The following is a 26,844-nucleotide window of genomic DNA, read 5'->3' on the forward strand; positions in this document are numbered from 1 at the left end:
ACAGTAGTTGCCAGAGGCTTGAAAGTTGCTCAGGTGAGTGCCTGGAGAACAACCAAGAGGCTCCAAGTAGGGATAACTGGATGAAGTGGTGGTTGAAGGTTCTGTAAACCCGTGAGGAATCGATGTATGAGGGTATGAGAAAAAACCAAAGAACCCCGCACCTGTCCGTGGTAGTGGGAAATTGCAGCTGTATAAAAAGATGATGGCTTAAGTCCAGATTGATGGAGTGATAAGAGAAATTGAAGGATATTTTCAACAGAGGCTGAAGAAGTGGCAAAACTGTTGGATTCAGCAAAGGATGTGAAGCGCTTCCATTTGGCCGCATAAGACCAGTGAATTGCAGGTCTTAGGGCAGACTGGAGAATGAATTGAATATCGGGATGGAGAGCGCTCGGATTCGATGAGGAGTCTACCAGTATCAGGGAAGATGAAGCTGTATCGGGACGGCATCGGACCAGTGTAGGAGTCCCCAAATCCGCTGGTACCGAAGGGACCCAGTGGTTCATCGAATAAGCCAGGCTGTCAGATTGAGTGAAGGAAGATCCGGGTGACGAACAGCTCCGTCCTGTTGAGTTATTAGATGAGGTAAGAGAGGCAGGCGGAGAAAGGCGCTGCTGGATAGACAGAGAAGAAGAGTAGGGAACCATGGTTGATGGGGCCACCAGGGGGTAATCAGGATCCCAGTGGCACCATCACAGAAGATCTTGGCTACGACTCTCATTATGAGTGGAATCAGGGGCAACGCATAAAAGACTGTGTTCGCCCAGGGGATCATGAGAGCATCCCCTGTCAATCCCGGGCCGATGCCAGCATGTGAGTGGCGAACAGGTCTATGTCCGGAGAGCCACATGTCCGGAAGAGGCAATGGCAGGCCGGACAATCCAGTTCCCATTTGTGGGTCATCGACATCTGCCTGCTGAGGGCATCGGCCTCCTCGTTGTTGGTACCAGCCAGGTGGACAGCAAGGAGGGTGATCTCCCTGGGGATGCACCAGTCCCACAGTTGCATCGCCAGGCGGGCCATGGGGGCAGACTTCATCCTGCCTTGTTTGTTTATGTAGAATACAGCAACAATGTTGTCGGAGGCAACTTGCACAACATGTCACCGGACAGTGTTCTCGAATGATCAAAGGGCTTTGAAGACCGCCAGGAGTTCAAGGTAATGTATGTGTCTGGTAGTTTCCTGGTGGTCCCAGGTGCCCTGTGTACGGAGACCGGCACATAGGGCTCCCCACCCAGTAAGGGAGGCATCGGTAAACAGGGTCAGGGTTGGGTGAGGCAGACAAAATGGGAGACCTATGGACAGATTGTGCCGCATAGTCCACCATGATAGAGTCTGGAGGACGGAGGTTGGAAGGAGGAGGAGATGGTGAGGTGAGTCTCGTTGGGGTTGAAACAGTCTGTTGAACCACAACTGGAGTGGCCTCATTCGTAGCCTGGCGTGGGGAACTATAGAGACTATAGTGGCCATGTGGCCAAGACATTTTTGCACCGAGAGTGCTGGAACAGCTCTGTCCATGTGGATTCGATGGATCAATAAACACAGATTGTCTTGTTGACTTTGTGGAAGGAAGGCTCTCGTCAACATGGAATTGAGACGGGCCCCAATAAAGTCGATGACCTGTGAGGGAGTAAGGCATGATTTCTCATGATTAATGCATAGTCCCAAATTGTCCAAGAGGTTACAAATAGTCTGAAGTGATGACTGAAGGCCTTCCTTAGACGGGGAAATGATCAGCCAGTCATCCAGGTAAGGATACACTTGAATGCCCTGGAGCCGAAGATGCGCATACTCCGAGGCCATACATTTCATAAAAACCCAGGGGGCAGTAGTCAGTCCAAACGGTAGGATGTTGTACTCAAACAGATCAGAACCGACAGTGAATCAGAGAAGACGCCTGTGAGATGGGTGAATGGCGATGTGAAAATAAGCATCTTTCAAATCCAGAGAAGCGAACCAATCCTCTCCCCTAAGCAATGGAAGGATATTTTGAAGGGTGGTCATCCAAAATTTCTTGGTTTTGATGAACCTATTGACACCACGTAGGTCCAGTATCGGACAAAGACCACCATCACGTTTAGGGGCCGTGAAATATCTTGAGTAGAAGCCGTGGAGCCCCTCAGAGCATGCAAGCTGTCGAATCGCTCCTCTATAGAGAAGCTGCTGAACTTCGTCAATGAGAACCAATGACTGAGGAGTAAATTGGATTGGTCCCGGCGGGGGCACGGTATCGAACTCAATTCTGTATCCGTGCTGTATGATGGATAAAATCCACTGATCAGATGTGATGGATCCCAAATGGGGAGTCGACTTTACAGCCGATCCCCAAAAGGAAGACGGGAAGGTGGGTTGAGAAGGAGAGGAGAGGTTCACTTGTCCCATCAACGCTGACGTTTGTCAGAGTCAGGGCAACGACGGTTCTGCTGGAAGTGTTGTTGTTGTTGCTTCTCACGCTGTTGGCAGGGCTGGAACTGCTGATGGCCCGTAAATTGCAAGTACAGCTGGTATTTGTAGGATGGACAAGACCAAGTCCACTTACGGCGAGATTGGTTAGGGACTCCCTTCCGGCAAGCTGTAACCCTCAACTCATGGATAGTCTTCCTCCTGTGGTCCATCCAAGCGTTGAAGAGCCCTAAGCCATCGAGAGGCATGTCTTCAATCTGTCGTTTTGTCTCGTCTAGGAAGTTGCAATTCTGGAGCCAGGCATGGCAACGGAGGACTACGGCGCCAGCAAGAGCTCTAGAGTCGTAATCGACATGGTGTCTCGCCGTGGAAAGCTGCTGGACTGTCACCTGCATAGCCTCTTTGATGAAGATTCGGGCCAGGTCTTTTTGCAGGTCTGGAAGTGAGGCCGTGATATTTTCTAACTTCTGCATTAGAAAATATTGGTATCGAGACAGCGTGGCCTCATAATGAGAAATACAGAGGCCAAGTCCTGTAGCAGCATAGATCCGGCAAGCCAACATTTCGATCTTACGGCCCTCTTTCTTGCGGGGAGTAGTGTGTCCCCTCGACTCATGTCCTTGAGAAGACTCAACGACGATCGAGTTCGGTCTAGGATGACGCAGGAGGAATAGAATATCCTGCTCACAGACGCGATACATGGACTCATATCGCCGCAAAGTGGGTTGAGGCTAATTGGGGTAGTTCCATGGCTCCATAATTGCCTGGTGAAGAGTAGTACTCAGCGGCAAAATGATGGCGGCAGACTGTTTGCCCTTGACAATGTTGTAGAATTTGTCGGTATCGGGATTGAAGTGGTGCTGGGCCTCAAGCTCAAGTGACCTCAAAAGCTTCACCATCAGTTCCCCAAAGGTTACATAGGGTTCCTCCGGTGAGCTGGGACCCTGTGTGGAGATTACCACGTTTGGTGAAGAAGCCACTTCGGAGTCCTCCAAGCCCAAATCGTAGTGAGGCAGGAGGCTAGAGGAAGAGTCGATAGGCAAAGTGGGATGCCTAGACTGAGCCACTCTCCAAGTCGAAGGAGTGTGTCTTGGTACCAGAGAAAGGGTACGAACGCGCATCGAAGGGTAGTAACCGTAGGGTAATCATCCCATGGCTCATGATGAGACGGCCTATGGGGTGGCTGAACCCATTCTTCCGAGGGACGAACGGAGGCACACTGTTGATATTGCATCTGCTGAGGAGCAGCCCTTGGGGAAGGCTTGAGTGATGGTTGGGGAGCAGGTGAGCGAGCCATTGGAGGAGAGTCCCGAATCTCTCCATCGGAGATTGATCCCAGCAAGGGAACATCCCGTTGCTCAGGGGAAGACTGGACGGAAGGTGTGACCTGTCTTGAAGACCCAGGCGGGGTCACTTGCATGGCCAACTGGAGGGCCGGGCCGGTCGGTGTGGGTACCAAAGTAGCTGTCGGAATCGACAGGGCGGACAAACCCGAGTCATGGTGCCTAGAATGGTCGGGTTTCTTAGGTTTGTGAGCCGACTTATCTGTCTTGTCCTTCTTAGGCTTCTTATGGCCTGAGGACTTGTCCAATCCACTATGCTTCCTCTTCTCCTTTTGCTTATGCGGAGATGCAGAGAAGCGTTGACCCTCCGGCAAAAGGGCACCATCAGCCAATGGGCGGGGCGGAGGTGTGCTGAAAGAGGAGGACGGAGCAGCATATTTGACTGCCAGTTGGTCCGACTGGAGCAGGGCTTGGTCCCACAAAAGTTTGCGTAGGCGGTTCTCCGGATTTTTCCTCGCCTGCTTAGTAAAGGCCTGGCAATGGCCACATTTATCATTCCTGTGCCCTTCTCCAAGACAGAGAAGTCACAGATCGTGCGGGTCAGTAGGTCACATTTTGGACCCACAGTGAGAGCACTTGCAGAAAGCCATACGCTATGCCATCGAGGAAGAAAGAGAAGATAGCAAGGTAAGAAGAGGTACAATATTTGGGGGGGGGGGTTTGAAACAGGGAAAAAAGGGGGAATTGAGAAGGAAAACTTCTAACAGGGAGGGAAAAAACTTGGAATCATAACGTCTAAGAAGATAATAGCAACTGGATAAACGTGTACAAACTGAGAGACAAAAGGCTCAAGGCACAGTGAACAGCGGTCGCAAAAAGACTGAGGAAATGGCAGGCACTCCGCCCTTTTATACTGTGGGGGGGAGGGGTGCGGAGTTCCCAACAAAACCATTAAGCTTTAAATCTTTCCGGCCATAGGCACTGCGCAGGCACAGCACCCATATGTGTGATGCACAGAGGCCACGACGAAGAAAGAAGAACTATTGTGCACTCTTCCTAGTACAAAAATGAAAGGAGGCAGTTCCTTCTGCCTTGTTAACAGGAAAAGTTCCTATTTAAAATACTCTTAAAATTTAGTTGCTGATTAGTCCAACAGACCTTTAATGGCTTCTTATTTCCACTGCATTAGAATAAACTTTAAATTGTTATGTAATTAAAAAGCTAAAGCAAAGCCTCTCCAAAGGTACGTTCATCACATGCCTGTTGCTATGTGCAATAATTCCACCTAGCTTCTCAAGGCAGGGGAAAAGAAAATGCAGCCTTCCAGATCTTGTTGAACTACCGCTCGCATATGCCTGGGCCACCCCTGGGTGAGGGATGGTGGGAGCTGCAGAGCATCAACATCCAGAGGGTAAAGGATGGTCTGATCACGTTTTTGGAGGCATATATGGTTTAGGGAGCTAACTTCTCAACTAGCAGCAGCCAAATGCAAATGGAGGGGTGTATTCAGAAAAGACCTCTGCACAGGGCAAATTGTTTCCACAATCAGGTTGCCTTTGCTGAGTCAAGGTGAATCAGAATTTTTAAACAAACAAAATGTCATTTTTACTGCAAATTCTAACAGGGAAATGTTTGATTTGCCAAAGCATGTATATACTACAGGAATTGTACAAAATATCCTATAAATAAAAAAATAATAAACCTGAGCGTATTCAAGGCAATCCATGATCAGATGTTCTGGTGTTTTAATTTTTAATTGAGAGCAGTCATGGGAGGCTCCAAATTGGATAAGAATAACAGTGATGATGAAGGGGAAGCTTAACCCTCTCTCCCCAGGGCTTTTTCTAATCTAAATCCTCTTTTCCTCATATCCCCAAGATTGTTATTTTCCTGTTTAAAGGGACACAGGTCTTTGTTTTCCTCATCTTAATTCACGTCTTTCAAATCAGTCACTGAAATACTGTGTACAAGCATGGAATGCAGGCATATGCAACTATGTGAAGGACTGAAGCACAAACTTGCTTTTGTTCTATTCCAAGTATTGCAGTAAGCATTCAGGGGAAAAACACTGGTGCAGATTATTGTTTGCCTTGCTGATTAGTATTCTTCTACATGCTGGGAAGATAAAATATTTTTAAACCTTCTCCTTCCCTACAGGCCTATCTTCATGATCCAGGAGATAAGCTTCTCTTTAATAAACAAACATGTTAGAGACAGTGTTTCCAACAGAATAAAGAAAAATGGCTTAGGTTACCTGCTTTCTATTGTATCTGCACCATTTAACATCTGAACATACTTGTCTCTTGTACTTAGCCTTGTCATGATTACTGCTGTGGCTGTTGTATCAAACTATAGCGAGAGAAAGAGAATTTAAAACAGAGTAGAAAGCAGCTAAGTTTGAGATATTTGGGTGGTAACCCTACAAAATATAAGAATATTCATTATTATTATATATAAAGCTTGAATAATAGCTAATAGAAACAGTTCGGAAAGCTTTACTAAGATACTAAAAATTACTACCCTTACCTACTTGGTTTTTCATACCCTGTCACCAGTTATTGGCAAAACCTATTAAGACCAAGTGTTACACAATTAAAGGATTCACATAAACAAGGAGGAGTACATGTTGAATCTGTATTAGATGACACTGATTTGACAGTCTTATCCTCAATGACTTCTTTGAAAGAGAGTGTAAAAATGATCAGTGACTTTGGTGTTCTCTGCTGATAGAATTAAAACTAAATTATAGTCTCAAAGACAGTGTAAAATGTAATAAAAGACTGGAAGCGTGTTTGAAAATGAAGCCATAGTAACAGTGCAATCCTGTACATGTCTGCTCAAAAGTAACTTACCTGAAGGTAAATGTGTACTTCCCTTTTTGTAAAGTTAAACTATCCCAGATGTCATCTTTCTCCTAGTGAAGTTGCTGCAGCCTCTTGACCATTTTAGTTGCCTTTTTTCTAATTCTACAATATCCTTTTCTAGATATGGAAACCAGAACTGTACACAGTATTTTGAGTGTAGTCACTCCATAGATTTGTATAAGGGAAGTATGATATTGGCAGTTTTATTTTCAGTTAATTACCTAATTATGCCAAATACTGCAGTTGCTTTTTACCCAGCTGCTGCATATTGAGCTGCCATTTTCAGCAAGCTGTCCACAACTCCAAGTTCCCTCTCTTGGTCAGTCACCATAAGCTCAAATCTCATCAGCTTATACCAGAAGTTGGGATTTTTTACCCCAATGTGTATTACTTTATTTATTATTTAAAACATTTTTATCTTTAAAATAAAAACTTAAAAATTCACAGTTGCTTACACTAAACCAGATCTAGCATTTTGATGCGCACTTTGGAACTCTTCACAGTCCCCTTTTGGTTTTAACAGCCCCAAACAGTTTGGTACCATCAGCAAACTCGGCCACTTCATTTCTCATGAAATCTGGAATAATCTTGAATAAGTTGAAAAGCATTGTTTCTAGTACAGATCCATATGGGACCCCATTGTTTACACCTCTCCATCAGGGAAAAAATGCCATTTATACCTATTATCTGCTTTCTATTCTTTAACCAGTTACTGATAAGTAAGAGGACCTCCCCTCTTGTTCCATGACTGCTAAGTTTAATCAGGAGTCTTTGGTAAGGATCTTTATCAAAGTTCCTTTGAAAGGTCAAATAAACAATGCCTACCAGATTTCCCCATTCATATGGGTACTGACACTCTCAAAAGAACTCTAAAAGTTTAGTAAAGCAGGAAACCATGATGATTCTTTTTCAGCAGGGTTTCTCTTTCTTTATGCTTACTAATTCTAGCTTTAATGTTTCTATAGATTGGATACCCATATATTGGACATTATATGAGCAAAGCTGGCTTGTGCCAGGGGTCAGACTAGATGGCCCAGGAGATCCCTTCTGACTTGCTATGTTTCTATGTTAATACAGCATTCAACCAATTTATCCGGAACATACACCAAGATAACTGGCCCATAATTTCCTTGATACCCTTAAATCCCCTTCTAAAATTAGTATCATATTAGCCATTCTTCAGTCCTCTGGTACACAGACATAGGGACGGTTACATATTTTTGTATGAAGGTCAGCAATTTCATATTTCGGTTCTTTAAGAATTCTGGGATGGTTGCCATCTGGGCTTGGTGGTCTATTAACTTCCACCTTGTCAGTAAGGTTAAGAATTTCATCTTTCATCACCATCCTGCCTTAATTCCTCCAACTCCCTTCCTGAATGCCTAAGCTCAGGAACAGGTATCTGCCCAGTATCCTTGCTGAGAAGACAGATGAAAATAATTTATTCAGCTTTTTTGCAGTCTCCTGATCCTCCTTTAAATCCATTATCATCCAATGGTCCCTGGCTGATATACTGTTTCTGATATACTTAATTATCATTGGTCTTGATATTATTAATGCTTTTTATTTTATCATTAGCTTGCATCCCTTTTGTTCTCCTCATAGAGAAAGATCCTCATAGAGAAAGATCACTCTCTTCTTAAGGTCCAAACAATATTGTCAACTACCAGCAACTTCCCTGTGATTTCCCACCAATTCTTCTGTCCGTTTATTTACCAGAGAACATCATGAACAAAAAAGACAGAGTAGGTGAATATTATCTTCTGATTATTAGCACTAGTAGCCCTTCATCTGGAGGTACCATATGAGAGCTTTCCTATTTCTTCTAATAGATAGTTCTTCAATAAATAACTCATTATTTATTTAGCTTGCAAACTCAAATCTGTGGCTTCACTTTCATTAGTTTTCTAGGAGGGAAGCCTGTATTAATTAGTCAGAAATAATTTTACTGTGCAAATAAAAAGTCATACTCATATATGACTACAGAAGACTTGTGCATCTTTGCCATTACAAGTGCACTTATTACTCCAATCCAAAATGGCTTCTAAAAACAGATTCAACTTACTTGAGGTCTTCCAGCTCTTCCAATCATTTGCAAAATATCAGTCTCACTGTATTCCTGAAACATTCCTCCAGCATAATGCATTGTTGATTTTATAATTACTAGGTGTGCTGGTAGATTTACCCCCATAGCAAGGGTACTAGTAGTAACTGCAAGCATTCAAATAATTCACTTATAACATTTATTTTCAAAAAGCAACAGACATGTAGTATTATGCTGTAGTATACTAGGCGCTCTCCTTTTCCGGGGAGATATGGCATAAGCTTAACAAATTATGTATCATGTGGAAAGAGTGGCTAAAGTGAAGTTTTTCTCCCTCTCATAATACTATAAAGAGTCATCCGATAAAGCTGAATGATCAAAGATTTGAGACAGTCAAAGGGAAATACTTCTTCACCTAGCACATGTGTAAACTATGGAATTTACTAACAGAAGGCATGGAGATGGTTAGATGGCCTTAAAAGGGATTAGACAAATTCACAGAGGATAAGGCTATCAATGGGTAATAACACGATGGCTATATGCTATCCTCAGGATCAGAGGCAGAATAGCTATTCTACACCTAATTCTACATCTATTCTGGTTTTATTGCATACAAATGGGACCTGCAAAAAATCTTGCAGTGTGGAGCACTCCTGTTTAGTGTTTCAGCCAATTAGTCATGCCTTTTCCCAAGATACCTCATTTTATTTTCTCACCCCATTTTTTTCCTGCAATGATCAGTCAGCAGTCCATACCCACTGATCATGCCAATTTCTTAAAGGTTTTTTTAACAGTTTTTTAAATCTCAGGATTCCTCTAAGCATGGTGATGCCTTCCTCTTGTCCATGAATTGTACCATTTTTTCTACACTTCGAAGATGACCTCACTATTATTATATGAACTACCCATCATTATTTATTCTACACTTTAAAAATTAAATAATATATAGCAGCAAATAATATTTTCTCTTTTACAAGATTATGACTACAGCTGCAATCAGCAAAGTGTTCTGGAGGTATGAACCCATTCATTGAAAATATATTATTTTCTTAAAATAAATAAGAACCCATTCATTTTAAGCAGGCTTACACCAGTACTGTATCATATCATATCAATGTCATTTGTGTATATCATGGGCTGCAATAGTGCACCTACTTAGCCTACTATTGGTGCTCAAATCTTAAAAGCCCAGAGTTGATTTAACAGTAGAATTTTGGGCAGAAAGCAAGTCCTTCTGATGAGACAACACTTACTATCTGCCAGAAAACCTTAGGTTATAATTTGAATACATTTAGAACTTATCGTTCTAGCTAATTATGACCATATGAATTAAAAATGAAAATCCAACTGATGTTACATTTATCTCAAGTGGACAACATTATATATTTGTTGTAAAATAACAGAAAACTGAGATCAACAATTCTTAAAGGTTTCATGAGAAATCTTTTTTTTATGGCAATTATTTATTATTTATTTGTTTAGGATATTTGTATGCCATCCTATTGCAAAAGCCTCAGGACGGCTTACACAAATAAAATACAAATATCTAACATAACATAAATTAATTAATGACTCACTCTGGCTGCAATTAAAATATGATGATAAAATTCAATATTAAAACTTATTAAAATATTGATTAAATAAAAAGGTCTTAACCTGGCGCCAAAAAACATATAATGATAGCGCCAGGTGGACCTCTCTGGGGAGCACATTCCATAGATGGGGTGCCACCGCAGAGAAGGCCCTCCTCCAGGTACTCTGTCTCCTAATATCTTTCACGGAGGGTTTCCAGAGGAGGGCTTCTGCTGCCAATCTCAGGGGCAGGAGAGCAAATAAGGAAGATGGCGTTCCTTTAGGTATCCTGGTCCCAAGCCATTTAGGGCTTTATAGGTAATAACCAGCACAATTAATTCATCACAATAGTAATCCTCCAAGGTAGCATGCGTGGACTTGTCCTATTTCATTTTTACAGTATCCCTGTGAGATGGATCAGACTGAGCAAATGACAGGAATTTGAATTTAGTTCTCCCTAGGTCATGCCCACCAACCTATACAATAGACTACAGAGGCTCTTCATTTTGATAGAAACCTATTACTGTTATTATTTATACTTATTAAACTAACATATTAAAAGTTTGTCCTTTCTAGCAAAGAACAACTTCTTTTTACTAAAAGTCCATCAAACTATTCACTTTTGTTATTTAACACTTCTTAAACACTTATTAAATTAATATAATCATAAGATACATCATTATCAGGATGGTCATGTTCATTTTTGCAAATAAAAACCTATTAAATTTTAGAATGCAGTTCTATGAAAATGAGTGTAAGTTCCTGAATTCAGGGACTCACACTCACCCAATGCAGACTGGGATAAATGGCAGTAGCAATCTTCACCTCTCTATTCCTCCCACTATGTATTTTCACTAGGTAGCTACTTTTGGCAATCTACTGTTAATGTATCAGAGGGAAAGAGGCTAGACAGAACCCAGGATACCTTGTATCTTAGCCTCCCCCATGTCTTCTCCTCCCCACTCCCAAAATGTCCCCTTCAACCAAGGTAACTTCACTGACTCCAGAGACCATCTGGTGCAATAAGGGGACAGGACAGGGAACTGGAGCTTTGACAGTCAGGTCTGAGGTCAGACAGCAATCTCTGAACTTGGTACTAAGAAGTCAAAAATCCTATGGCCCCTCAGATGACACCTATGGACCATGAGATCTTTCCCTCCAAGAACCAATATTGCATCAAAATTTTAAATTCTGAAATGCTTTGTACTCACAAAGAACTGGTATATCTCCTACATTAAAAGCTGTTTCAATAATTTTTCTATCAGAGACCTCTATTCCAGCATGATGATAAGCTACTCCACAGACCAAGAGATCTGCAAATAAATTTCAAACCAAAACATTATCAAATCATCTCACTGCACAAACAAAACCAAAAATTTCTCCCATTAGTACATGCTACATACCCCTCAGCCTGGCATCTTTTACTGAATTTGCAGACTTTTGTAATCTTCAAAAGAGGAAAGAGAAAATAGTAGAATATCGTTGTTAAGAAGACATTAAATACATTACAAAAACAAACTATGTTCAATGAATGCCACCATATGACCATATTGTAACCAACCATTTCATAATTGGACAGTGTCCAGTTCATATGCTCAAAAGGCAAACTATATTGCAACTTTTTCACCTTATCTGAACAGAACAAATGCCATGGATTGCTTGACTAGAAATGTATTTTTAATTAAAATTTGTTATGCAAATATAACAATCTGGGATTTCTCCCTAAGACATGTCAAACATACATTGGGAAAATCATGACTAAGGAAGCAATATTTTCTATAGCCCAATTAGCAGTATCCTTGACAGTTCAGTTTGCATTAATGTCTCAAAATGATGGGAATTATCTTAGATCAGAAATGAACATTCCATTCAGAGGTTCAGAAAAGGTTAGGAATATGATTTTCCCTGTTGCTTTTTACTGCCCCATGTCTCTTCTTAATCAATTATATCTTCTTTTTCTTCTCCCCTTTCCCTAGCTGTCTTCATGACATGCATCAGTAAAAAATGATTTTCTTTAGCAAATGAGTATGTATGAAAATATTTTGTTTGTTAGCCATCAGGCTTTAGGTCAAAAACAGATAGCAGTAATAATAGCAATAGATAACCATGATGTTTAGGCACTGCTCCTAGCTCAGCATATTGTCATGCCAGAATCACCATCTTCCTACTCTGCTGTAGACCTTCTGGGAACTATTCTGTACATGACAGTTTGTTCAGTCATCTTAAGGCCAGGTGGAAGCATGCTGATTTTTTTTAAAAAATGCTGCCTAAAATACTTTACAAACAAAATCATTTTACTCCACCTCTGTGGCCAGCCTACTTGCCTGGATTCAGAATAATACATTCTGGAAGAAGAAACACATTCAGACATGCACCTGCAGTTTACATTTGGATGCAAAACATCCTATGTGGCCCTATTTGTGCTATCAGGTGGTTGGGGGCCTTATGGGTATCACACTGTAAAGCAGATAGAGATTTCCAGACTGCACACTGGTAAAACATAAGGAATAATAAGAAATTTCTTGTGTAAGGAATATGAAACTACAGCACTACATACTAGTGGTTTTGTAGAACAAAGTTAACAGAAATGGCCTTTTATTATAATTGTGTGCAGACAGGCCATGTTTGGTATTCACATCCCAGTTGCTGATAGATTTATGCTACATATGTGCATGCCAATGTATACATATGGCCACATTTCATAAGCAGATTACAGAGGAAAGATTTACTCCAGAGTCTAAATAGTCAAGGAACCTGGTAAAAACATGAAGTTAATCATACAGTCACTGTGCTGGACCCAACAAATGGACTACTACTGTTGGAACAGCTGACCCCCAACCTTCTGAAGCAGATATGGGCCTTGCCAAGGGTGGGGGGAATCTGTTCTATTAGTTTCTGTTTTATTAGTGCAGCCTTCCCCAATCAGCATGGACAATGGCTAGAAAATACAGGAGTTCTAGTCAAACACATCTGGAGAGCACCAAGTTGGGAAGTCTGCACTAGTGAATGATCAGTATTGGACCCACCCCACTGTTAATTCATATTGCCTGAAGTATTGCTTGAAAAAATGTGTGACCCTCAGCATAATCATTTCTGGTGTTTAAATAGAATATTTAATTGTCTCACATTTCATTGGTTATTTACCCCCATCACCTACAAGCTATAAACTCTTGTGCTACTGATTTTATATCAGGTCTTTATAAAGAGGACATAGCTTATAACTTCATATGTTGTTGAATATCAACGTATACTAGGAGAAAGCCTGTATCATAAAACGTACCTTTGTTTCTGTTCTATATTCATAATAAATTTGACATCTTTTGCTAGTACAGAAGCAGCCTGCTGTACTCCTTTCCTTGTAGCACAAAACTGTAAATAAGAACATTCATGGTTTGGATTAATAATGCCAGAATGTACACAAGAACATTACAATTACAAAGGAAAAGCCATAGTACCACAAGAGTTGGCTTTTGTTCAGAATACGTTTGAATAACACTAGCAACTTTGTAGTTAAGTGTTAAATCAAATTTGAATTCCGTTTGGTTGCTGCTGCAAGGAAATCCAAGCACTATTTTGCGCAGCTTCACAGGGCGGTATCTTTCATCTACTTTCAGACATACAGCAGGCCTCTTGCCATCTGAAAGCCATTCTGCAATCTTAAAAGAGAAAATAAAGAACATTAGACTTGAAGCTAGAAAACCTGAGCTTAATTCCTGAAAATACCTTCTCAAGAGCAGCAGCATTTAATTCATGGAAGCTCCACAGGTACACATACTTTTAGGTGCTCTTTTCTGTTATGAATATACAATAATATAGTTGGTATAGTTAACACAATTTAGATCATTTAGGACGGTGGTGGCAAACCTATGGCACGCGTGCCGGTTCTAAACTAAAACCTCAGTATTCAGGTTTTATTGCAGTGTTGGCACTTTGTGATAAGTAAGTGGGTTTTGGATTGCAGTGTGGGCACTCGATCTCTAAAAGGTTTGCCATCACTGACTTAGGACGTGTAAATATATCCCAGGGGACTAGGCAGCTAAAGCCACCTTATCTCCTTTACATACTATGACAGCAGTAGTAATACAACAGAAGTTTCAATCATAACAGCTTTTGTCCCCTTTTTCCAGAAATCACTTTTCATGATCTTTGAGCTGACAGCAAGTTACAGCCCCTGCAATGTGCTGTTTGTGCACATTTTGGGCACAAACAGCACATTGTGTTGTCTCTGAGTTGACACCCCCAAGTGTTGAAGCAGCAAACTGAAGGGGTTGTCACTGGTTACCGCCTTTAAAAAAATTAAATTGCACAAATGTGTGCAAAAATTTTTTGTTAGTGTTTCATTTTTTGCTGGTTTTGTGCAACTGTGGAGGTACTTTTGTGAGGGTCTGAAGTAGGAAGTCTCCTGAACAATCCCCTCAGAGGTATCTGCCGTGAAAGCATAACAGACACAAATCATGGACATTGAGTCAAAGAGGCTGCAAGCTGATCCATTTTAAACTTTACACTATCTTAGCAGATGTGAGATGTCAAGGGAAAGCAAAGCTGCAAGTAATATTTGTTCATGAAAGCAAGCTGATAGATCAACCCCTTCACAGTGAGATCTTCCCAGTTTTTTGGCTAGATCTGACTCTTCTCAGTCCTTGTTCTTTTCTACCCTTTCCTGAAAATCAAGATGCTTGGGAAGTTAGAAAGTACAAGCCACCACATTTACTGGAGGGGTCAACTCCTGTATTGGAACAGAGCCACCTTAGTTGTTTGAATCGGAATCAGAACAGTGAAGGTTCTCCATAAGGAGGGTGGGGGGGTTCTTGTAGTGTATAGGCACAACAGAAGCATGTATGGCCCAAGTGTGAAATAACCCATGGCCTGGATCTATCACTAGAAGTTTTTAAAACTGATAAGGAAATCCAAGTTTACATGGTTTTTCAAAATAAAAATGAAGACAACTTTTAATGAGCCTTAAGTTTTCTTCAGCATTTTCCTTCATAGCATGGGCACTTCACATTGTCTCCTAGAGCTTATCTTCTTCCAAAAGGTTCTGTGTTGCTGAAAACAGCTATCAGTTTTAGACAAAAAAGTAAGAAGAACCCCATGCTAACAAAAATATAGCCACACCTTTGAATTTCTTGGTTCTTCTTTAATAAATAGAAACAGTCCAAATGGAGAATGGCTTGGGACAGTCAAAAATTATACTAAGTTCAACCTTTCACAAAGAACAAAGGGAAGATTAGAACTGCTTGTCAACAGTTTACCTTAAGCTTGTGAACCACCACCTCTCTTTTACCTTGCCTAATGCTAAAACTTTGGAATGAGACAGGGGCAGTTGGTGCTCCCAGCAGATCATCTTCTCTGAGGAGACCTTCTTGCCAAGAATGGCAAACATGGCATCACTTTCTTGCTGCAAATTATGGGACTTGCAGTTAGTACTAGTCACAGTGAGAAAAGACGCTCTGCTAACCTTTGGGAAGAAACAATGGCTGCAAAAAAAGTTTGAAAAATTGTGCAAAAGCATAGGAACACCTTACAAGCCTTTACCCTCACTCCTTTCAGATCAAAGAATCAACACTGGCACACTTCAGGACAGCATCAATATTGTCTATTTGATCAGCAGGGGCTCTGTTTTTCAGCGGATTTTCCATTTTCTTTTACCTGGAGATACCAGGGATTGAAACTTGAAGCATGCAAAGCATGGACTCTGGCAGTCAGCTAGGACTAATCAATAGGTTCTGGAATCAAATAATTAGAATGCCAGTGTTTAAGTTTGTTGGGTTCAGTAAATGGAGAATAATAATCTGGCAATAACAAAAATGGTTGCTTATCAAACACTGACTTTTAATTATCTGTCACAACAGTGAAATCAATGCACAAATACCAACATTTATCTTTTTGCCTTTGTCAGAGGTAGGTATATGCATGCACACATACGTCTGTAGCGGAAAAGAAAAAATGACTTTTTGAAATTTAGAAATGCAATCTCATTAACAGTTCTTACATCTTCTGCATTTGGGATTGTTGCAGAAACTGCCACAAATCTCATGGAAAGTATTAAGTCAGGATTCTCAAAGCCACACAAAAGAGAAGACTGAACAGTTTTCATCCGACTGACCACAACCTCAAGAGTAGCACCTCGACTCTCATCTTTCACAACATGTACCTATGGAATTATATGAGATTTGATTAACTTACCAGAGTTGGAGATAAGACAGTATAGCTTTGTGTGAAAGCTACCACCTATACCATGAGCAGCTATGTTAAGAGAAGAAACTTTTCATTTCTGCCAGAGCTGGGCTGCATGTCTTAAGGTTTGCATGAGGAAAACCACTGCAGATCCTGTAACTTGGGATATTCACTTTTTCCACAGAAAAAGCAAGCATGAACAAAGTGTATTTCAGGCAATACCATCGGCAATCCTGAATTCCAGATATTTAAGAATTTCTATAATGTAGAGAAAATGTGAGTACACAGTAGGGCAAACTGATAGTCTTTTTGATTCACTTCTATTTTGCCCATTGTACAGATAGTCCAGAGAGAAATTTGATTTCTGTTCCGTTACTTGCCAAAACTGGCAGAGAATTTAGTACAGAATATTATATTTCTTTTGATGAGTGTTCATAAAAGGGCTTTATTAATGAAGCAAAGAAGAACTGAGAGAATGTTATGATGGATTCATTTATATATTGTTCTTGCAAATATTTTATTTTTCTTCCTTTGTTTTATTGGTAATAGACTATGGCTATAAGCAATAAATTAATACAATTAAATAAAGTTGAATATGAAGTACTATGCTATGCTTTCAATCAATTTTGCTATGATTCATTTGTTATTGCTTTACCTCATCAATCAGGATCAGTCTCACTAGCTGAACTAAAGAGTTATCTCTCCACTTTCTAGTCATGCTATCCCACTTTTCCTAGATGAAAACATAAAATTATCATTATTATTATTGGTACAATCTATCATTATAGTTTTTCTATTAATTTTAATGGGTTTTTGTGAAAATATTGCTTGGTGATACATATTGTTTTTATTATTAGACTACAGCTATCAATCTGTATCTGTCAGGACCAGGGTCTGAGTGACCCTGCATGTACCTGCAGAACCAGGAGCAGCCTTGCAGGCTCTTGCAGGGAGCAACTGAAAAGCAATTATGTAGTGCAGCTGGAGGTCCTGCAGACTAGCATATAAGGCTTTCTGGCACTGATTCTTTGCCACAGCAACACAAGTAGTCTTCAGGACTCTCTTGTGCTCTGGTTTCTGCAACACCACACCTTGAGCGCCGCTCCAGCCCTGCTGCATCTGTTCCTGTCTTATTCCATTCTGCTCCTGCTTGCTCCAATTGTTCCTGCCTTGCTTCTGTTTGATCCTGTGTACCCTAGTCTGCTGTTGTTCTGCTCCTGTGTGTTCTTGCTTGCTCCAGTTGTTACTGCCCTGTTTCTGCCCACTCTTGTCTGGACCACCCTTACACGACTGTTTCCCCAACATCAGACCATTAGACTTTTTCTGGACTGTGCTCTCTCTCTCTCCTATACAATATTGGATTGCCTGCTACTTTGACCCTGACCCTGGACTGCTGACCACACCACCAGCCTCCAGCCCTGGTCCCAGTGTTCTGCCTGTCCCAACTGCAACCGATGTTCCAGCCCTTACAGTATCATGTGCAAAAGAAAACAGTTCTAACAAGTCCCTCTTACAAGTTAAAGCTATTTTTATGCAAAAAACATAGCGCAAATTCCAAATAATGTCATAGTAATCCAAATTTCTGTATAATTTCTGTAAAATTTGGATTATGCTGACACTATTAATGTGCATAACAATTTGCACAGAAGAGAAACCTGACAAACAGTGCTACATGAAACAAAAACAGAGACTGCTTACAGGTTGATAAATTGTAAGCCAATCTTCCCCAACCCAGTACCCTCCAAATAATCTGGACAACTCTGCCCAGTATTCCTGACCATGAGCCATACTGGCAAGAGTTGATGAGAGGTGAAGTCCAAAACATCTGGAGGGTGGTAGGTTAGGGAAAGCTAATCAAATTTACTGCTGCAAGTAATATTTTTTTCAAGCAATCCAGAAGTTTTCCAGTACTTTCCTACTGTTAGAAACTGAAAAATAAGTACATACTCAAGTAATACTAATTGTATGAAATTATAAGTATCTTGCATTAAAAACTGAGGCAGAGTTAGCTGCTAAGTACTGTGAAACCTACTGGTGTAGTCAAAATTATGTGGGCATGCTGTATTTCAAATAAATCATCCATTGCAGTATCCCCTGTTAGTTCCTTACAGATGAGTCCAATGGGTCCAAATTTTTCTTTCCAGTCATCAAAACGCTGACTGCAGAGAGCTTTTATTGGAGCTACTAAAAACAATACAGAGTAGTCGGGGGGGGGAACAAGACAGGTTTGAACAGATCTTCGAACATATCATGTACAATGATCAGATTTTTCAAGCAAAACAAAAACTCTACCATTCTTTTCTTACAAGTTAAGAACAGCATTCTTAGCTTACCTAAGCTGAGAAGATACACCAATTCTAACCACCAGTGAGGGAAGAGCAAGTTTTTTTTTTTAAGCATACCACCAGTATTTGCTCTAGCTGGCATGAAATCAGCAAGATTTGGAGAATGGCATTTCCTCTACCATGAATGTGGCTCCCTCCCCATCATATTGCTCTGTATTTTTTTTTCACCTTCACTTTGTGGAATATAAATAGATAAATATTTAGAATACAAATAGGCAAAGATGCAGTACAGAAGCTCACTGGGGTTCTAATTCCTGCTCAAAGTTTGTTTTGCCTCATCTGGGTTCTCAAACAGAAGTATATTTTATTTAATCATGAACAGTGTGTATTTTCATTCAGAAAAAGTACGTGTGTACATTTCCCTCCACCATAGGTTAAAGTGTGAACATGAGGATTTAGGAAGAAATGCACATTTGCACAAGTGCATATTTTTGGAAATATGAAAATATTAAAACATGAAAGTAAGTTGTTCAAATTACAAAAACTTTCTGAGAGTCTCACTGTCTGCATTTGTATCTGGGATTGTGAAAAGAACAAGTTCACAGGATTTGCAAACAGAAATGAAATTCTTGTAATTTTATCCTCTTGCAAATAATAAAAGCTTACTAGCTCTTTGGATAGAGTAAGCAGAATTATCTTACCTTTTGAAGGCAGAATGGCATATTGTAGTGGCAAAGGTGCAGTTCCTATATTTATCTTTTCTAAACAAAGTGAACGCAGGATATAAAATGTCAGTGTAGTGTCTCTAACTAGAACGCCCCAGTTGTCAGCAACTGGCACCTTATCTCTTGTGGTTCTGCTTCTCTACAGAAAACTTAGCTAACTAAGCACTGACTAAGCACTGCAGTACAAGGCTGCTGGATACACATAATTACAATAACTATCAAATATGCCACAGGCCAATCTCTTCTTATCTAGGCTGGTTAAGCCCTGATCAGAGCTGGCTTGTAATTATAATTACAATTATAATTGTAAGTTGTTCCCACACACAAATAGCAACAGCAGACTCCTGGTGCCTTGCCTCACTTTGCTTTACTCCACTGTTTTCTCTGGTACTCAACTTCCAAGCTGGAACTGGCCCTTTGCCCTGTTCCAACTATGCCTCTGTCTCCTTGGGCCATGATCGACTTCTCCAGCCTATTTGGACAACTCCTTTGTTTTGGCACCTGACAACCAGAAGCCAGTTTCAGCCAAGCCCTTATACTGGACAAGGGGTTTTTAAGAGAAGATTGGCAGGCAGGGTGTGCTCAACACTTTTGGACTTCCCTGCAACTTCTACCCCACCCCCCAGCAAATTTCCTTACAACCACCTTCTTCTAGTCTCAAAGCCCAGACAGACAGTAAAACCTAGGGAGTGCAAAAGTCATCCAGCACTGTGTTGGTATCATGACAGAAACATAAAGTTGGTAATCCCATGCATCCTTGTCATGGCCAGTTCTGCATGTGCAGTCATATAGAAAGGAAGCAAACAGCATGGGACCTCAATACTGCCTCAGGGAGGTTTATCTGAAACCTCAGACAGGTTTCACACTGAGACTAACTCACTAGGTAAAGACACACAACAGCAACACACATTGCAAATCAAAAATAAATCCTTTGGCAACGTGTAAGCACACATTTATTGTTGCTGCCATAATTCTACACCCAATAACCAAAAATAATACAATCTACCTAACAAAATATGAATGAAATATTTGTCTTCTTGATTGTTAATAATAACAACAACTCTTCAACATATGGCATACTTACAATAGATAATTTTAACATTTGACCAAGGCATTGGCACTTTAATTAACAACCTGGTAATTGCAAGCTCAAATATTACAGTTTTTCCAGAACCAGTTGGTGAACAGATCACAAAATTCCTGTCTGTGTAAAGAAGCTAGAAAATAATAATAAATAGTAAATGGAGCACAAAGCAAGTGCATATATTTTGCCTAAAACACTTGGAAAATTTTGCAAACACTTATCACTTCTATATAGGTGCACATTTCACTAAATCACAGCTGATGCAACCTTCCACATTTTTAATTATTTTTTTCTGTATTAGATGTGAACTTTTTTACTTTACACAAGAGAAAAAAAGTAAAATGGGATGAAGTCTTTTTCCTTAGTATCTGCTACTGAGCAATTACAAAGAATATATGATAAAACTAGGAACTTATGTTACAAAGACTGTGATAGAGTTGCTATCACAAAAGCCATCACTGAAGGAAGGAGCACACATAATCTATGAAAATATGTAGTAGAATTTGTTCTTCAGTAGCATTTTCACAATAAATTCCAAGTAATCGTCCTCTAGCCATGCAGCCACTATTATTAGTTGCACAGTGTGCAACCTTATATATGGCTACTCAGAAATAAGTTCTATTGACTCCAAAATGGCTTATTCAAGACTTCACCAGTCTGGTGCCCTCCAGATGCTCTGGGCTTCAACTCTCAGCAGCCCTAGACAGCCTATGACCAGGAATCCTATACTTCCAGTTACACAGGTATAGGATTGCACCCATGTGCACAAAGTTCTGTTATAAGGAACATAACAGTTTAAGTATATATAACTCTGTTATCAAAATAACATCATCCTCTTTAAAAGGTTTGCAGCAGGGGTGGGAAACTTCAGGTCTGGGATCCGTACAACTCTCCTTGAGTCCAGCTTCTGTGCCATTCTTTTCTCCCATTCCAAAGGGTTAAAATGCCTCTCAAAATGTATTTCCTACCCTTTTCAGAAAACTGAAAGGTTTAGTTATTGAGAGTAGAATCTTTAAGATACAGCATGCTGGATGTATTGGCCTCATCTACCACCAGAATGAAGCTTCTGAGAGCTTTTCCAAAATTCAGTTCAGTCCTTGAACTGAAAGTTTCCCCATCTCTGGTATATATCAAGCTCTTTTTGAATAATGGTATAAATTGCAGTATAAATCATGAGAACAGCTAAACAAATCCAATAACTAATCTGCTCATGTCATGCCACCTGGATCTGGACACCCCCTGGACCAGGTTTCCTGTCCTTCAGAGTCCAGACCTGGAGTCTTTTAAACACTGCCACCCAAAAAGAACCTATTGACCCCTCAGCAGTCTGCTGTGAGAAGTTTTCCCATTATTTTGAGGATAAAATTGCTCATATCCATTGCAAATTGGATGCCACAGTCACTGCAGTATTGCCTTTGGAGATGTTCATTGCACTATCTGATCCATCTTTGCTGGATGAGTTTCTGCCTTTGCACCCGAAGATGTGAACAAGATGCTTAGCCTAGACCAGCATACCACTTGCTTGTTCAACCTTTCCAATCTTGGCTTATTGGAAGTTCTAGGGAGGGGATCCACACCTGAGTCCTGGAGGCTGTAAATACCTCCCTGCAGAAGGGAATGGTGCTGGCTGCATTGAAAATGGCCATGGTTACAGCACTCCTAAAAAAAAAAAAACCTAATCTGGATCCAGGTGTCATGGATAATTATACACAACAGCCAGTGTCCCTTTCCTGGGCAAGGTGATTGAGTGTGTAGTGATTGTGCAAATCCAAGCTCTCTTGGAGGAAAAAGATTATCTTAATCCATTTCAGTCCAGTTTCAGGCCTGGCTTTGGGACTGAGACTGCCTTGGTCGCCCTGTGGGATGACCTTTGCCAGGAGAGAGACAGGAAGAGTGCAACCCTGTTGATTCTCCTGGACCTCTTAACAGCTTTTGATGCCATTAACCATGGTATCCTTCTGGAGCACCTAGCTGGGTTGGGAGTTGAAGGCACTGTATTGCGCTGGCTCTGCTCCTACCTGGGGTACGAACTCCAGATGTTGGTACTGGGGGATTATCACTCTGCATCTTGGCATTTATGTCATGGAGTACCGCAGGGTTTGATTTTATCCCCCATACTTTTTAACATCTACATGAAACTGCTGGGAGAGGTCATCAGGATGTTTGGGATAAGTGTTATCAATATGCTGATAACACTCAGCTCTATCTCTCTTTTTCAGTTGACCCAGGTGTGGTGGTCTTTGCCCTTAACTGATATCTGAACTCAGTAATGGATTATATGAGGGCCAATAAGCTCAAGCTCAAACAAGACAGAAGTACTGTTGGTGAGTAAACCTCAAGTTCAACTGGAAGATTGTAAACCTGTCCTGGGCAGGGCTGCACCCCCCCACCTCAAAGGACCAGGTTCATAGTCTGGGGGTGTTCCTGGACCCTGAACTCTCCCTGGTCACCCAGGCGGACTTGGTTGCTAGGAGCACCTTTTATCAGCTTCAGCTGATTTACTAGATATGCTCCTACTTGGATGAGGGTAGTCATTCATGCACTGGTAACTTTCAGACTGGGTTACTGCAATGAACTATATGTAGGGCTTTCCTTGAAAACAGTCCAGACTCATCAAATGATGAAGAATAGGGCAGCATGGTTGCTAATAAGGACTGGCTCTTATGAACATATTACACCTGTCCTTCGTCAGCTGCTTGGCTGCCTTTTCCCATCCAGGCTAAATTCAAGGACTTGACCAAAGTCATATAAAGCTCTAAATGCCTTGTCTTAGGGGGCACCTTACTTCATATATTCCTGCCCATCATTTAAGGTCATAAATGAAGGCCCTCCTACAAGTCTTTGCCCCAAAGGAGGTTAAGGGGAGGTTGCAAGGAGGGCTTTTTCTGTGGTGGCACCATAGCTATCTAATATGTTACCATCAGAGCCAGCACCTACACTCTGCTGAGTTTAAAGTGCCTGGCAAAAATGTTCCCTTCCTTTCACACTTATGGTACCACTTAGATGTTATTTACATCAATTGCACTAGTTTTAATTTACTAACTTACATTTTATTGCTTTTGATTATTTGTTATTTCATTTTGTGCATTTTAATTGTATTATTTTATTTATGTTACCTATTGGTAATTTTATTGTAACTGCTGCCCAGAAAGCATGATGGTAATGGGTGGTCATTAAACAAAATAAACAAATAAATAAGTAAATATACTCAATAACATTAGTAATGTTGGTTGGTACAGTGATTAATACACTTACCTTACAGGGTAATCCTATGCACACTTATTCAATGTTCACCAATGCTAACTCCCAGGTAAGTGTGCATAGGATTCCAGCCATGAGTATATATTCAATTTGGCAGCACAACAAGCTAAGGTTCACATCATTGATCTCATACCACATACTTTCTCCAGTCCCAGGCAAACAGCAGGAACAGAAAGTTTGTTGAGCCTCTAGGACACTGCTATCTTGTCAGGTCACGAATTAAATATGCTGAGTTTATAGGAATGAGGATTTGGTTGCATTAATCCTACTTAGAATAGTTTCAAGGAAATGAATGGAATTTAAATAGGACATTGGATACAATTCACATTTTATGAAATTGGCAACAAAGATCACTGCCTTGTCATGGCAAAGGGGCTTGCGTAGCTCAGTGAAGCTATGAGCTATGCCATGCAGAGCCACCCAAGACGGACAGGTCATAGCAGAGAGTTCTGACAAAACGTGATCCACTGGAGAAGGAAATGGCAACCCACTCCAGTATCTTTGCCATGAAAACCCCACGGACAGTACCAAAAGGCAAAAAGATATGACGCCGGAAGATGAGCCCCTCAGGTCGAAAGGTGTCCAAATTGCTACTGGGGAAGAGCAGAGGGCTAGTACTAGCAGCACCAGAAAGAATGAAGCGACTGGGTCAAAGTCGAAAGGACACTCAGTTGCAGATTTATCTGGTGGTGAAAGGAAAGTCTGATGTTGCAAAGATCTATACTCCATAGGAACCTGGAATGTAAGATCCATGAATCAAGGCAAGCTGGATGTGGTCAAACAAGAGATGACAAGACTGAACATCGACATCTTAGGAATCAGTGAACTAAAATGGACAGGAATGGGTGAATTTAATTCAGGTGACCATTAGGTATACTACTGCAGGCAAGAATCCCTCAGAAGAAATGGAGTAGCCTTCATAGTCAATAAAAGAGTAGGAAAAGCAGTACTGGGATACAATCTCCAAAATGACAGAATGATCTCAGTTTGAATCCAAGGCAAATCATTCAACATCACAGTAGTCCAAGTCTATGCCCCAACCACTGGTGCTGAAGAGGCTGAAGTTGACCTACAACAACTTGAAGGTCAACAACAACTTGTTCTATGAAGGCCTACAACACCTTCTAGAATTAACACCAAAAATGATGTCCTTATCATCATGGGGGATTCGAATGCTAAAGTAGGAAGATAACCGGAATAACAGGCAAGTTTGGCCTTGGAGTACAAAATAAAGCAGGGCACAGGTTGGTAGAATTTTGTCAAGAGAATATGATGGTCATAGCAAACACTCTTTTCCAACAACCCAAGAGACGACTCTACACATGGAAATCACCAGATGGTTAACACAGAAATCAGATTGACTATGTGCTCTGCAGCCAAAGATGGAGAAGCTCTATACAGTCAGTAAAAACTAGACCAGGAGCTGACTGTGGCTCAGATCATGTGCTTCTGGTTGCAAAATTTAGGCTTAAATTGAAGAAAGTAGGGAAAAACACTAGGCCACTCAGGTATGGAAATCATATCCCGGATAAATATACAGTAGAGGTGACAAATAGATTTAAGGAATTAGATCTGATAGACAGAGTGCCTGAAGAACTATGGATGGAGGTTCGCAACATTGTACAAGAGGTAGCAACTAAAGCCATCCCAAAGAAAAAGAAATGCAAGAAAGCAAAATGGCTTTCTGAGGAAGCTTTACAAATCGCTGAGGAAAGAAGGGAAGCAAAAGGCAAGGGAGAAAAGGAAAGATACACCCAATTGAATGCAGAATTCCAGAGAATACCTAGAAGAGATAAGAATGTCTTCTTAAATGAACAGTGCAAAGAAATAGAAGAAAACAATAGAATAGGGAGGACCAGAGATCTCTTCAAGAAAATTGGAGATATGAAGGGAACATTTCATGCAAAGATGGGTATGATAAAGGACCAAAATGGCAGGGACCTAACAGAGGCAGAAGAGATTAAGAAGAGGTGGCAAGATTACACAGAGAAACTATACAAGAAAGAGCTTAACGTCCCTGATAACCACGATGGGGTGGTCACTGACCTCGAGCCAGACATCCTGGAATGTGAAGTCAAATGGGCCTTAGGAAGTCTGAGCAACAACAAAGCTAGTGGAGGTGGCAGTATTCCAGCTGAGCTATTCAAAATCTTAAAAGACGATGCAGTAAAAGTGCTACACTCAATATGCCAGCAAACCTGGAAAACTCAACAGTAGCCACAGGATGGAAAAGTCAGTTTACATTCCGATCCCAAAGAAGGGCAATGCCAAAGAATGTTCAAACTACCACACCATTGCACTCATTTCACATGCTAGCAAAGTTATGCTCCAAATCCTACAAGGTAGGCTCCAGCAGCATGTGGACTGAGAACTACCAGAAGTACAGGCAGGATTTCGAAGAGGAAGAGGAACTAGAGATCAGATTGTCAACATACGCTGGATCATGGAGAAGGCTAGGGAGTTCCAGAAAAACATCTACTTCTGCTTCATTGACTATGCTAAAGCCTTTGATTGTGTGGATCACAACAAATTGTGGCAAGTTCTTAAAGAGATGGGAGTACCAGACCATCTTGTCTCTTGAGAAACCTGTATGCAGGTCAAGAAGCAACAGTGAGAAATGGACATGGAACTACTGATTGGTTCAAAATTGAGAAAGGAGTTCAGCAAGGCTGTATACTGTCATCCTGCCTATTTAACTTATATGCAGAGCACATCATGAGAAAGGCGAGGCTAGATGAATCACCAGTTGGAATTAATATTGCTGGGAGAAATATCAACAACCTCAGATATGCAGATGATACCACTAATGGCAGAAAGTGAAGAGGAACTAAAGAGCCTCTTGATGCGGGTGAAGGCGGAGAGTGCAAAAGTTGGTTTGAAACTCAACATTAAGAAAACAAAGATCATGGCATCCAGTCCTCTCACTTTCTGGCAAATAGATGGGGAAGAAATGGAGGTAGTGACAGATTTTATTTTCCTGGGCTCCAAGATCACTGCAGACAGGGACTGCAGCCAAGAAATTAAAAGATGCTTGCTCCTGGGGAGGAAAGTTATGGCAAATCTAGACAGCATACTAAAAAGCAGGGGCATCACCCTGCAAACAAAAGTGTGCATAGTCAAGGCTATGGTTTTCCCAGTTGCAATGG

The 26,844-nt window shown here is 41.0% G+C and overlaps 1 protein-coding gene across 1 annotated transcript in view; it reads right to left on the bottom strand.

Moving 5' to 3' along the window:
• The window catches only part of HFM1 (helicase for meiosis 1), a 71,544-nt gene extending 51,735 nt beyond the window's left edge, over nucleotides 1–19,809 (bottom strand). Inside the window, exons 1-10 of the mRNA XM_044432245.1 lie at nucleotides 19,715–19,809; nucleotides 18,376–18,580; nucleotides 16,999–17,076; nucleotides 16,159–16,320; nucleotides 13,622–13,822; nucleotides 13,447–13,535; nucleotides 11,570–11,613; nucleotides 11,378–11,479; nucleotides 8,616–8,761; nucleotides 5,941–6,035 (exon numbers count right to left, since the gene is read on the bottom strand). Of these exons, the coding sequence (XP_044288180.1) occupies nucleotides 5,941–6,035; nucleotides 8,616–8,761; nucleotides 11,378–11,479; nucleotides 11,570–11,613; nucleotides 13,447–13,535; nucleotides 13,622–13,822; nucleotides 16,159–16,320; nucleotides 16,999–17,076; nucleotides 18,376–18,580; nucleotides 19,715–19,809 (1,217 nt within the window). The remainder of the gene's footprint in view (nucleotides 1–5,940; nucleotides 6,036–8,615; nucleotides 8,762–11,377; nucleotides 11,480–11,569; nucleotides 11,614–13,446; nucleotides 13,536–13,621; nucleotides 13,823–16,158; nucleotides 16,321–16,998; nucleotides 17,077–18,375; nucleotides 18,581–19,714) is intronic.
• Between the last annotated feature and the right edge of the window lie 7,035 nt (nucleotides 19,810–26,844).

The sequence above is a fragment of the Varanus komodoensis genome, unplaced genomic scaffold, assembly GCF_004798865.1.
Source record: "Varanus komodoensis strain SLA01 unplaced genomic scaffold, ASM479886v1 scaffold24, whole genome shotgun sequence".
NCBI lineage: Eukaryota > Metazoa > Chordata > Lepidosauria > Squamata > Varanidae > Varanus > Varanus komodoensis.